This window comes from Oncorhynchus gorbuscha, unplaced genomic scaffold (assembly GCF_021184085.1).
Source record: "Oncorhynchus gorbuscha isolate QuinsamMale2020 ecotype Even-year unplaced genomic scaffold, OgorEven_v1.0 Un_scaffold_3923, whole genome shotgun sequence".
NCBI classification, from domain to species: domain Eukaryota; kingdom Metazoa; phylum Chordata; class Actinopteri; order Salmoniformes; family Salmonidae; genus Oncorhynchus; species Oncorhynchus gorbuscha.
This window is the reverse complement of record NW_025748060.1, coordinates 22,267-35,786: the sequence shown is the minus strand read 5'-3', so window position 1 is coordinate 35,786 and position 13,520 is coordinate 22,267. Positions and strand designations below refer to the sequence as shown.

Below are 13,520 nucleotides of genomic sequence, written 5' to 3'. Positions count from 1 at the left end.
TGAGAGACAGATTCTCGCCACGCCACCTGGTAGGAGCGACCTGTCAGGTAGGACGCAATCCAAGCGTGGGCGCCGGAGATGCCCAACTCGGAGAGGGTGGATCTCCGCCACGGCACAGCCCAAGGGGGGCAACCCAGACAGGATGACAACAACAGTGAATCAACCCACTCAGGGGACGCACCCCACTGTTTCTTGGGACCTAGAATTATCATCTCTGTTTTGTCAGAGTTTAAAAGTAAAACATTTGCTGCTGTCTATTTCCTTATGTCTGAAACACTTCCAGGTTAGGCAATTTTGGGGCTTCACCATGTTTCATCTGCACAACAATGAATGTTGACATTGTGTTTCCGAATGACATCACCAAGAGTTAGAATATATAGTGAAAACAGTAGTGGTCCTAAAACAGAACCTTGAGGAACACTGAAACTTACAATTGATTTGTCAGAGGACAAACCATCCACAGAGACAAACTGATATCTTTCAGACAGATCAGATCTAAACCAGGCAGGAACTTGTCCGTGTAGACAAATTATGGTTCCTAACTAGGCGTGTTAGGGCCTAACTAGGCGTGTTAGGGCCTAACTAGGCGTGTTAGGGCCTAACTAGGCGTGTTAGGGCCTAACTAGGCGTGTTAGGGCCTAACTAGGCGTGTTAGGGCCTAACTAGGCGTGTTAGGGCCTAACTAGGCGTGTTAGGGCCTAACTAGGCGTGTTAGGGCCTAACTAGGCGTGTTAGGGCCTAACTAGGCGTGTTAGGGCCTAACTAAACTGATTTAATCCCATTTCTACATGGGAATCTGTCCCTGTGTTTTGTTCCCAGAGAGAAGCTGATCAGACTGCAGCATGAGAACAACATGCTGAAGCTGGCCCAGGAGGGTTCTGATAATGAGAAGATCGCTCTGCTGCAGAGTTTACTGGAGGACGCAAACAGTAGGAAGAACGAACTGGAGACAGAAAACAGGTGCACACTACACACTACACACTATACACTATATAGTACACACTATACACTACATTTACATTTAAGTAATTAGCAGACGCTCTTATCCAGAGCGACTTACACACTATACACTATATATACTATACACTACACACTACACACTATACACTATATAGTACACACTATACACTATATAGTACACACTATACACTATACACTATACACTATACACTATACACTATACACTATACACTACACACTATATAGTACACACTATACACACTATACACTACACACTATACACTATATAGTACACACTATATAGTACACACTATATACACTATACACTACACACTATACACTATACACTACACACTATATAGTACACACTATACACACTATACACTACACACTATACACTATATACACTACACACTATACACTATACACTACACACTATACACTATATAGTATACACTATACACTATACACTATATACACTATACACTACACACTATATAGTACACACTATACACTACACACTATATAGTACACACTATACACTATACACTACACACTACACACTATACACTATACACTATACACTACACACTATATAGTACACACTATACACTATACACTACACACTATATAGTACACACTATACACTATACACTACACACTATATAGTACACACTATACACTATACACTATGCACTATACACTACACACTATACACTACACACTATACACTACACACTATACACTACACACTACACTACACACTATACACTACACACTACACACACTACACTACACACTATACACTACACACTACACACTATATACTACACACTATACACTATACACTACACACTATACACTATACACTATACACTATACACACTACACTACACACTATACACTACACAGACACACGCTACACAGACACACGCTACACAGACACACGCACACAGACACTACACACAGACACACGCTACACAGACACACGCTACACAGACACATACAACACAGACACACGCAACACAGACACACGCAACACAGACACACGCTACACAGACACACGCTACACAGACACACGCTACACAGACACACGCAACACAGACACACGCTACACAGACACACGCTACACAGACACACGCTACACAGACAGATGCACGCTACACAGACACAGACACACGCTACACAGACACACGCTACACAGACACACGCTACACAGACACACGCTACACAGACACACGCTACACAGACACACGCTACACAGACACACGCTACACAGACACACGCTACACAGACACACGCTACACAGACACACACACGCACGCTACACAGACACACACACGCACGCTACACAGACACACACACGCACGCTACACAGACACACACACGCACGCTACACAGACACACGCACGCTACACAGACACACGCACGCTACACAGACACACGCACGCTACACAGACACACGCACGCTACACAGACACACGCACGCTACACAGACACACGCACGCTACACAGACACACGCACGCTACACAGACACACGCACGCTACACAGACATACGCCACACAGACACACGCTACACAGACATACGCTACACAGACACACGTTACACACACACACGCTACACAGACACACGCTACACACACACACACGCTACACAGACACACGCTACACAGACACACGCCACACAGACACACGCTTCTTCTATTCCATTAAAAATTGTATTTTTCTTATACACCAAACCCAACCTTTGTAGATTGCAGGTCCCCACGCGGACGGAAGAACAAAATCCTATTTTCCCTGACCTTAACAATAACCTTAACCTGAAAATCCTAAGCCTAACCCTAAAACTAACCCCAACACTAGTTCTAACCGTAATCCTAAACCTAATTCTAACCCCAACACTAATTCTAACCTTAATCCTAAACCTAATTCTTACCCCAACACTAATTCTAACCTTAATCCTAAACCTAATTCTAACCTTAACCCTAAACCTAATTCTAACCTTAACCCTAAACCTAATTCTAACCTTAACCCTAAACCTAATTCTAACCTTAATCCTAAACCTAATTCTAACCCCAACACTTATTCTAACCTTAACCCTAAACCTAATTCTAACCTTAACCCTAAACCTAATTCTAACCTTAACCCTAAACCTAATTCTAACCTTAACCCTAAACCTAATTCTAACCTTAACCCTAAACCTAATTCTAACCTTAACCCTAAACCTAATTCTAACCTTAATCCTGAACCTAATTCTAACCCCAACACTAATTCTAACCTTAAACCTAAACCTAATTCTAACCTTAATCCTAAACCTAATTCTAACCTTAACCCTAAACCTAATTCTAACCTTAACCCTAAACCCCCTAGATACAGCATTTGACCTTGTGGGGATTAACAACATGTCCCTAGCTGGTCAAATTGTTGTTTGTTTACTACTCTAGTGGGATCGTCTGGTGTTAAGTATAGTTAAACAAACAAACATGGTGACTGTGTGTGTTCCAGACTGGTGAACCAGAGACTGATCGAGGGTCAGAGTCAGGTGGAGGAGCTGCAGAGGAGTCTTCAGGAACAGGGCTCCAAAGCAGACGATGTGAGTACCACTAAAACTGATCTCAGATCAGATTAACTCCCTGATTTTACGACTATCAGAGCGCTTAGTAAACAAACTGGAAACGACAGAACCCACGACATCCTGTCGTGCTATGGGGGCTGTTAAGTTTAGAACCCGATGAGGAGGGCTTGTTCTCGTTGTTTAGAACCCGATGAGGAGGGCTTGTTCTCGTTGTTTAGAACCCGATGAGGAGGGCTTGTTCTCGTTGTTTAGAACCCGATGAGGAGGGCTTGTTCTCGTTGTTTAGAACCCGATGAGGAGGGCTTGTTCTCGTTGTTTAGAACCCGATGAGGAGGGCTTGTTCTCGTTGTTTAGAACCCGATGAGGAGGGCTTGTTCTCGTTGTTTAGAACCCGATGAGGAGGGCTTGTTCTCGTTGTTTAGAACCCGATGAGGAGGGCTTGTTCTCGTTGTTTAGAACCCGATGAGGAGGGCTTGTTCTCGTTGTTTAGAACCCGATGAGGAGGGCGTGTTCTCGTTGTTTAGAACCCGATGAGGAGGGCTTGTTCTCGTTGTTTAGAACCCGATGAGGAGGGCTTGTTCTCGTTGTTTAGAACCCGATGAGGAGGGCTTGTTCTCGTTGTTTAGAACCCGATGAGGAGGGCTTGTTCTCGTTGTTTAGAACCCGATGAGGAGGGCTTGTTCTCGTTGTTTAGAACCCGATGAGGAGGGCTTGTTCTCGTTGTTTAGAACCCGATGAGGAGGGCGTGTTCTCGTTTGTTTACCCGTGAGGAGGGCTTGTTCGTTCTCTTAGAACCCGATGGCTTTTTTAACCTTTACTGATGCAGCAAAATGAGGAGGGCAACACGTTAGAACCCGATAGGAGTCTTGTTTCATTGTTTCATACATCAGAACAACTGTTCTGGTATGTGTAAACCCTGAGAGGAGGGCTTGTTCTCGTTGTTTCTCACTAACATTCTAACACTGTGTTTAGAACCCGATGGTATGGTTGTTGTTGTTGTGTTCTGTTTGTTGTCTTACTCATGTTGTAGTGTTTAGAACCCGATGAGGAGGGTTGTCCTGCCAGAACCCGATAGGAGGGCTCCTGTTAGGAGGCTAAAGTTCTCGTTCACTTAGAACCTGTGAGGAGGGCTTGTCTCTCTTGTTTAGAACCCGATGACAGGGCTTGTTCTCGTTGTTTAGAACCTCTCATAGGTTTGTGACGTTGTTTAAACCCCGTTGTTCTCGTTGTTTAGAACTGAGGAGGGCTTTGTTCTCGTTGTTTAGAACCCTCAGGAGGGCTGTTCATGACTAAACCCGACTGAAATGCGTGTTCTCGTTGTTTGAACCCGATGAGGAGGGCTGTTCTCGTTGTTTAGAACCCGATGAGGAGGGCTTGTTCTCTGTTGTTTGTCCTGCATTAGGAGGGCTTGTTCTCGTTGTTTTCCCGATTTGTTTCTTGTTTCCCCATTCAGGCGATTGTTGTTTAGAACCCGGAGAGGGCGATCCGTTGTTTAGAACCCGATGAGGAGGGCTTGTTCTCGTTGCTGCTCGATGAGGAGGTGTAATAGTTTCACGTCTCATTATAGTTCTCTTATATGGCTTTTTTAATACTGATGCAGGATTTTGGCAGTGATCATCTGTTTCATTGTCCTTACCCAACTCGAGCCTGGATGTTTTGTCATTTCTTATATTCTAACACTGTGTTGTGGTATTTAACTAGTTGTGTTCTGTTTGTTGTCTTATCATTTTTTTTGAAGTCATTGACGGTTGTCCTGCCAGCAAAACCCGGAGGACGCTGAGGTCAGGTCATCTGTATAGCGGACTCCTGTCTCTCTCTCCCCATGACATCGTGGTACAGCCTGGAATGTGAAACCAGGGTCCTGTCTTTCTCGCCTCACTGCATGACACTGAGATGCCTTAGACCACGGCTCAACTGGGAAGCTCCTGATCTCCTCTGTGTGTCTGTCCTGCATTAAATGTCTCTGTGTCCAATTCTGTTCCCCATTCAGAAGTAAGTATAGAGGTCCTAGTTTTAGACGCTAACTCCGCTGCTCGCTGACAAGGTGTAATAGTTTCATTCTATTATAGTTATATTAGTGCTAAATACTATCATGATTTTGCAGTGATCATATTTAGACTTCCAGTCATTTTTTATTTTTGGTATTACCTTTATTTAACCAGCTAGTCAGCAAAGAACAAATCATTTTTACAATGACTGCACGCAAAGACATGAATGTTATCCAGGAGTACATCTGACTCTGGGGACTCCCAATCACGGCCCGGTTTGGAAGCCTGGAATTGAACCAGGGGTCCCTGCTGGTGGTCAGCACTGAGATGCCTCTAGTCTCTATGAAGAAGTGTTTCCGATCTACTATCATGCTATGTCAGAGACCCATGAGGTATCAATCTTAACTGCTTAATGCTGGTAGCTTACTCTGGTGCTAGAGCATGGTGCTTCAAACTGCACGCAGAGTAATGTGGGTTCATCCCTCTGGGGAAGTAGATACGTTTTTAAGAATGTTTGCAATCACAGTCCCTGACTGGTGGTCAGTGCCTCTAGTCTCTATAAAAGCTTTGTTTCCGAGCTAAATGGCATATATTAATTTAACTAATTACATTCATGGCCTTTTTTTTAATGTAAGGAAAATACATTAATATCCAGGACTCTCATTTTCTTCACGGTAATCTAAACCTGGAAATCAATATGATAACATCAAATATGTCGCAACGTAATTCCAAGCCATCCAATGTGATCAGATGTAATTTATCTCAATCAGAAAAGGGAACATTCACCAACCCATAGGCCTACATGATATCATTACTGTTTTACAATGCCCTCTGATGAAATTACTACAACCAACATTGTTTTTTTGTTTGTTTGTTTTTTAAAAGTCAATCATTCTGAAGAAGAAAAATGATGCTCACATGTAAGTAATGTTTTTTTTATCTATTGTGAAATGTTATTATTATAATTATTTTTTTGTTAAATTAAGATTGGGACGTTTGAAAGTTTGGTCAGATCGATTGAAGATGATGCTTGTTTGTGGCGTTTCCTGACTGTCTGTTGCTGATGATGTTGTTGTGGTCTCTAAAAGGGAGAAATTACGGGAAGTGAACAGTGAACTGCAGAAGAAGTGTGCGCACATCGATGACTTGGAGCCCAAGTACACCTCTAGTTGTAAGTTATTAATTTATTACTTCTCATTGAACTTGTTCATTTAACATATATGATAATAATAAACTCTAGTAGAAGACCAATAGAACTCTAGTTTAAGACCAATAGATCTCTAGTAGAAGACCAATAGAACTCTAGTAGAAGACCAATAGAACTCTAGTAGAAGACCAATAGAACTCTAGTAGAAGACCAATAGAACTCTAATAGAAGACCAATAGAACTCTAGTAGAAGACCAATAGAACTCTAGTTTAAGACCAATCGAACTCTAGTAGAAGACCAATAGAACTCTAGTAGAAGACCAATAGAACTCTAGTAGAAGACCAATAGAACTCTAGTAGAAGACCAATAGAACTCTAGTTTAAGACCAATAGAACTCTAGTTTAAGACCAATAGATCTCTAGTAGAAGACCAATAGAACTCTAGTTTAAGACCAATAGAACTCTAGTAGAAGACCAACTCTAGAACTCTCTAGTAGAAGACCAATAGAACTCTAGTAGAAGACCAATAGAACTCTAGTAGAAGACCAATAGAACTCTAGTAGAAGACCAATAGAACTCTAGTTTAAGACCAATAGAACTCTAGTAGAAGACCAATCGAACTCTAGTAGAAGACCAATAGAACTCTAGTAGAAGACCAATAGAACTCTAGTAGAAGACCAATCGAACTCTAGTAGAAGACCAATAGAACTCTAGTAGAAGACCAATAGAACTCTAGTAGAAGACCAATAGAACTCTAGTAGAAGACCAATAGAACTCTAGTAGAAGACCAATAGAACTCTAGTAGAAGACCAATAGAACTCTAGTAGAAGACCAATAGAACTCTAGTAGAAGACCAATAGAACTCTAGTAGAAGACCAATCGAACTCTAGTAGAAGACCAATAGAACTCTAGTAGAAGACCAATAGAACTCTAGTAGAAGACCAATAGAACTCTAGTAGAAGACCAATAGAACTCTAGTAGAAGACCAATAGAACTCTAGTAGAAGACCAATAGAACTCTAGTAGAAGACCAATAGAACTAGTAGAAGACCAATAGAACTCTAGTAGAAGACCAATAGAACTCTAGTAGAAGACCAATAGAACTCTAGTAGAAGACCAATAGAACTCTAGTAGAAGACCAATAGAACTCTAGTAGAAGACCAATAGAACTCTAGTAGAAGACCAATAGAACTCTAGTAGAAGACCAATAGAACTCTAGTTTAAGACCAATAGATCTCTAGTTTAAGACCAATAGAACTCTAGTTTAAGACCAATAGAACTCTAGTTTAAGACCAATAGAACTCTAGTTTAAGACCAATAGAACTCTAGTAGAAGACCAATAGAACTCTAGTAGAAGACCAATAGAACTCTAGTAGAAGACCAATAGAACTCTAGTAGAAGACCAATAGAACTCTAGTAGAAGACCAATAGAACTCTAGTAGAAGACCAATAGAACTCTAGTTTAAAGACCAATAGAACTCAATAGAACTCTAGTAAAGACCAATAGAACTCTAGTTTAAGACCAATAGAACTCTAGTAGAAGACCAATAGAACTCTAGAAGAAGAAGACCTAGTTTAAGACCAATAGAACTCTAGTAGAAGACCAATAGAACTCTAGTTTAAGACCAATAACTCAAGTAGAACTCTAGTAGACCAATCGAACTCTAGTAGAAGACCAATCGAACTCTAGTAGAAGACCAATCGAACTCTAGTAGAAGACCAAGAAGACCAATAGAACTCTAGTAGAAGACCAATAGATCTCTAGTAGAAGGCCAATAGATCTCTAGTAGAAGGCCAATAGAACTCTAGTAGAAGGCCAATAGAACTCTAGTAGAAGGCCAATAGAACTCTAGTAGAAGGCCAATAGAACTCTAAACTATAGCAACATATACCAACATACACCACATCATAGATCATATTAAGTGAAATACAGTTTTAAGAAGTGATTATTGAGCTCTGACTTAAAGGCATTGAGTTCATTCCAGGACCCATTGATTTTAAGCATGTCTTTAGAGTCCCAAACAGTCTTTGATCATTTGACCAGAGTGACAGTGAAGACTGTTTCGGCCTGAGGAGTTCACTGAGGTATTGGGGACCAGAGGCATTGAGAGTTTTGAAGACTAACAGGAAGTTGATTCTGAATATGGTGGGCAGCCAGTGGAGAAAGGCTCGAAGGGGCGTGATGTGGTTAGACCTCCGGGTTCCTGTGAGGACCCTGGCAGCGCTGTTCTGCACAAGCTGTTGTTGAGTTGCTGGAGATTGTTTGACATCCAGGCCTTGATGTCATCCAGACAGCTGGTGAGGGTGTTAATGGACGAGAGGAAGTGCAGGGTGGTTTTTATGTAGATCTGTTTGTCGTCAGCGTAGCAGTGGAAATGGATGCCGTGTTAAATGATTAGGAGACCAAAGGGGAACGTGTAGATTATGAGTAGGAGTGGACCTAAGACGGAGCCTTGAGGGACACCACAGGTAATTGTGGTGGGTTCTGACTTGGCATTTCCTACGGCAACATATTGTGTGCTTTTGGTAAACTGGTGAACCAGTTTAATGAGAGTACTGTCGATCCAGGAGGATGTCGATGGCGGAACTGAGGACGAGGATGTTCGGGAGTCCACTGTCAGTTGACATGAGGAAGGGGTTTACACCTCTGACGAGGGCTGTTTCTGTACTGTGGTTAGGCCTGAAACCGGATTGGACAGTCTCAGAGGTCATTGGAGGTCAAGTTTGATGAGCTTTTTGTTGACTTGTTGATCAGTTCCTTTATAAAATGTCGTGAGAGTGGAGGAACAAGATTTCAGTAGGGTTGTGGAGATGGAGTCAAGGCCACAGCTTGTGGACAATATCTCAGCAGGTGAGGTCAGAGTAAAGCAGTTTATGGAAGGTTAGATACATTTGGGAGGTGGGGAGTGACAATTCCACGTATGTGGAGAATCTTCCACAGTCCTCTGTCGTAGCAGCATTGTTGATGGGTGACTCAGCTGGTTTGAGTAGGTATTTAATGGTGGATAAGGGTAGCATGGGTTTCGTCAGTGGTTGTCTACTAGGTTTCAGTAGTAGGTGGACCTGGTGTAACATCAGGTTTCAGTAGCAGGTGGACCCTGTGGATTGCTAGGTTTCAGTAGTACGTAGACCTGGTGTAACATCAGGTTTCAGTAGCAGGTGGACCTGGTGGATCATCAGGTTTCAGTAGCAGGTGGACCTGGTGGATCATCAGGTTTCAGTAGCAGGTGGACCCTGTGGATTGCTAGGTTTCAGTAGCAGGTGGACCCTGTGGATGATTAGGTTTCAGTAGCAGGTGGACCTGGTGGATCATCAGGTTTCAGTAGTAGGTGAACCCTGTGGATGATTAGGTTTCAGTAGCAGGTGGACCCGGCGTAACATCAGGTTTCAGTAGCAGGTGGACCCGGCGTAACATCAGGTTTCAGTAGCAGGTGGACCCGGCGTAACATCAGGTTTCAGTAGCAGGTGGACCCGGCGTAACATCAGGTTTCAGTAGCAGGTGGACCCGGCGTAACATCAGGTTTCAGTAGCAGGTGGACCCGGCGTAACATCAGGTTTCAGTAGCAGGTGGACCTGGTGTAACATCAGGTTTCAGTAGCAGGTGGACCCGGTGTAACATCAGGTTTCAGTAGCAGGTGGACCCGGTGTAACATCAGGTTTCAGTAGCAGGTGGACCCGGTGTAACATCAGGTTTCAGTAGCAGGTGGACCCGGTGTAACATCAGGTTTCAGTAGCAGGTGGACCCTGTGGATTGTTAGGTTTCAGTAGCAGGTGGACCCTGTGGATTGCTAGGTTTCAGTCAGTGGAGCAGTAGTGGAACCCTGTGGATGATTAGGTTTCAGTAGCAGGTGGACCCGGCATAACATCAGGTTTCAGTAGCAGGTGGACCCGGCGTAACATCAGGTTTCAGTAGCAGGTGGACCCGGCGTAACATCAGGTTTCAGTAGCAGGTGGACCGGGCGTAACATCAGGTTTTCAGTAGCAGGTGGACCTGGGCGTAACATCAGTTTTCAGTAGCAGGTGGACCTGGTGTAACATCAGGTTTCAGTAGCAGGTGGACCCGGTGTAACATCAGGTTTCAGTAGCAGGTGGACCCGGTGTAACATCAGGTTTCAGTAGCAGGTGGACCCGGTGGGTTTCAGTAGCAGGTGGACCTGGTGTAACATCAGGTTTCAGTAGCAGGTGGACCTGGTGGATCATCAGGTTTCAGTAGCAGGTGGACCCTGTGGATTGCTAGGTTTCAGTTTCAGCAGGTGGACCTGTGGATCATCAGGTTTCAGTAGCAGGTGGACCCTGTGGATTGCTAGGTTTCAGTAGCAGGTGGACCCGGTGGATCATCAGGTTTCAGTAGCAGGTGGACCTGGTGGATCATCAGGTTTCAGTAGTAGGTGAACCCTGTGGATGATTAGGTTTCAGTAGCAGGTGGACCCGGCGTAACATCAGGTTTCAGTAGCAGGTGGACCCGGCGTAACATCAGGTTTCAGTAGCAGGTGGACCATCAGGTTTCAGTAGCGTAACATCAGGTTTCAGTAGCAGGTGGACCCGGCGTAACATCAGGTTTCAGTAGCAGGTGGACCCGGCGTAACATCAGTTTTCAGTAGCAGGTGGACCCGGTGTAACATCAGGTTTCAGTAGCAGGTGGACCCGGTGTAACATCAGGTTTCAGTAGCAGGTGGACCCGGTGTAACATCAGGTTTCAGTAGCAGGTGGACCCGGTGTAACATCAGGTTTCAGTAGCAGGTGGACCCTGTGGATGATTAGGTTTCAGTAGCAGGTGGACCCGGCAACATAACATCAGGTTTCAGTAGCAGGTGGACCCGGCGTAACATCAGGTTTCAGTAGCAGGTGGACCCGGCGTAACATCAGGTTTCAGTAGCAGGTGGACCCGGCGTAACATCAGTTTTCAGTAGCAGGTGGACCCGGCGTAACATCAGTTTTCAGTAGCAGGTGGACCCGGTGTAACATCAGGTTTCAGTAGCAGGTGGACCCGGTGTAACATCAGGTTTCAGTAGCAGGTGGACCCGGTGTAACATCAGGTTTCAGTAGCAGGTGGACCCGGTGTAACATCAGGTTTCAGTAGCAGGTGGACCAGTGTTCAGGTTTCAGTAGCAGGTGGACCCGGTGTAACTTCAGGTTTTAGTAGCAGGTGGACCCTGTGGATTGTTAGGTTTCAGTAGCAGGTGGACCTGGTGTAACATCAGGTTTCAGTAGCAGGTGGACCTGGTGTAACATCAGGTTTCAGTAGCAGGTGGACCTGGTGGATCATCAGGTTTCAGTAGCAGGTGGACCCTGTGGATTGCTAGGTTTCAGTAGCAGGTGGACCCGGTGTAACATCAGGTTTCAGTAGCAGGTGGACCCGGTGTAACATCAGGTTTCAGTAGCAGGTGGACCCGGTGGATCATCACAGTAGCAGGTTTAACATCAGGTTTCAGCAGGTGGACCCGGTGGATCATCAGGTTTCAGTAGCAGGTGGACCGGTGTAACATCAGGTTTCAGTAGCAGGTGGACCCGGTGTAACATCAGGTTTCAGTAGCAGGTGGACCTGGTGTAACATCAGGTTTCAGTAGCAGGTGGACCTGGTGGATCATCAGGTTTCAGTAGCAGGTGGACCCGTGTAACATCAGGTTTCAGTAGCAGGTGGACCTGGTGGATCATCAGGTTTCAGTAGCAGGTGGACCCGGTGTAACATCAGGTTTCAGTAGCAGGTGGACCCGGTGTAACATCAGGTTTCTGTGAGGTCAGAGATGACAAGCTCGCCTGTGATGACAAGGTCTAATGTATGATTGTGGGTGAGAACAAATATATAAAAATGTGGATTTTCGCAGATGTTTTTATCCCAAGTTTACTTAGCTGTACGTTCTCAACCCTTTTCCTTTCATTTCTATGAACTGTGTGTAACTCTTTGGTGTTATGTTTGATTTGTTTTCTCTCTTTCCAGCCCAGAAAGTAGAGGAACTGGAAGAGGCGTTAAAGAAGAAGGATGAAGACATGAAGCAGATGGAGGACAGATATAAGAAGTACCTGGAGAAGGCGAAGAGTGTTATCCGGACCCTGGACCCTAAGCAGAACCAGGGCTCGGCACCAGAGGTCCAGACCCTGAAGAACCAGCTGCAGGAGAGGGAAAGGATGCTGCACTCTCTGGAGGTACCAGGGGCTGGGTTATGGTTTAAGGGTTAGGATGTAGGAGGAAGGTTTGGGGATGGAGGAGGGGATGGAGTAGGGGGTTAGGGTTGATGAGGGGATGGAGGAGAGGGTTGGGGAGGGGATGGAGGAGGGGGTTAGGGTTGGGGAGGTGATGGAGGAGAGGGTTGGGGAGGGGAAGGAGGAGGGGGTTAGGGTTGGGGAGGGGATGGAGGAGAGGGTTGGGGAGGGAATGGAGGAGTGGTTGGGGAGGGGTTAGGGTTGGGGATGGAGGAGGGGGTTAGGGTTGGGATGGAGGAGAGGGTTGGGGAGGGAATGGAGGAGTGGTTGGGGAGGGGTTAGGGTTGGGGATGGAGGAGGGGTTAGGGTTGGGGAGGGATGGAGGAGAGGGTTGGGGATGGAGGGGGGGGTGGAGGTTGGGGTTGGGGAGGGGTTAGGGTTGGGGAGGGGATGGAGGGGGTTAGGGTTGGGGAGGGGATGGAGGAGGGTTAGGGTTGGGGAGGGATGGAGGAGTGGTTGGGGAGGGGTTAGGGTTGGGGATGGAGGAGGGGTTAGGGTTGGGGGTGGAGGAGGGGTTGGGGTTGGGGATGGAGGAGGGGGTTAGGGTTGGGGATGGAGGAGGGGGTTAGGGTTGGGGATGGAGGAGGGGGGTTAGGGGAGGGGATGGAGGAGGGGTTAGGGTTGGGGATGGATGGAGGAGAGGGGGGG

At 45.4% G+C, this 13,520-nt stretch overlaps 1 protein-coding gene across 1 annotated transcript; it reads left to right on the top strand.

Moving 5' to 3' along the window:
• Positions 1–552: 552 nt before the first annotated feature.
• LOC124028257 (protein Hook homolog 3-like) lies at positions 553–12,848 on the top strand. The gene is made up of 6 exons (XM_046340365.1): positions 553–960; positions 3,468–3,555; positions 4,991–4,996; positions 6,411–6,445; positions 6,614–6,696; positions 12,610–12,848. Exons 1-6 carry the CDS (start codon positions 854–856, stop codon positions 12,846–12,848), a joined length of 558 nt encoding a protein of 185 aa, XP_046196321.1. The 5' UTR covers positions 553–853.
• Positions 12,849–13,520: the final 672 nt, after the last annotated feature.

Bases quoted from the DNA above. Each gene is read 5' to 3' on its own strand.
- LOC124028257 (XM_046340365.1), top strand. From the start codon at position 854: ATGCTGAAGCTGGCCCAGGAGGGTTCTGATAATGAGAAGATCGCTCTG. The intron at 961-3,467 runs GTGCACACTACA...TGTGTGTTCCAG, and splicing joins GAACTGGAGACAGAAAACAG to ACTGGTGAACCAGAGACTGA. The intron at 6,446-6,613 runs GTAAGTAATGTT...GGTCTCTAAAAG, and splicing joins AAGAAAAATGATGCTCACAT to GGAGAAATTACGGGAAGTGA.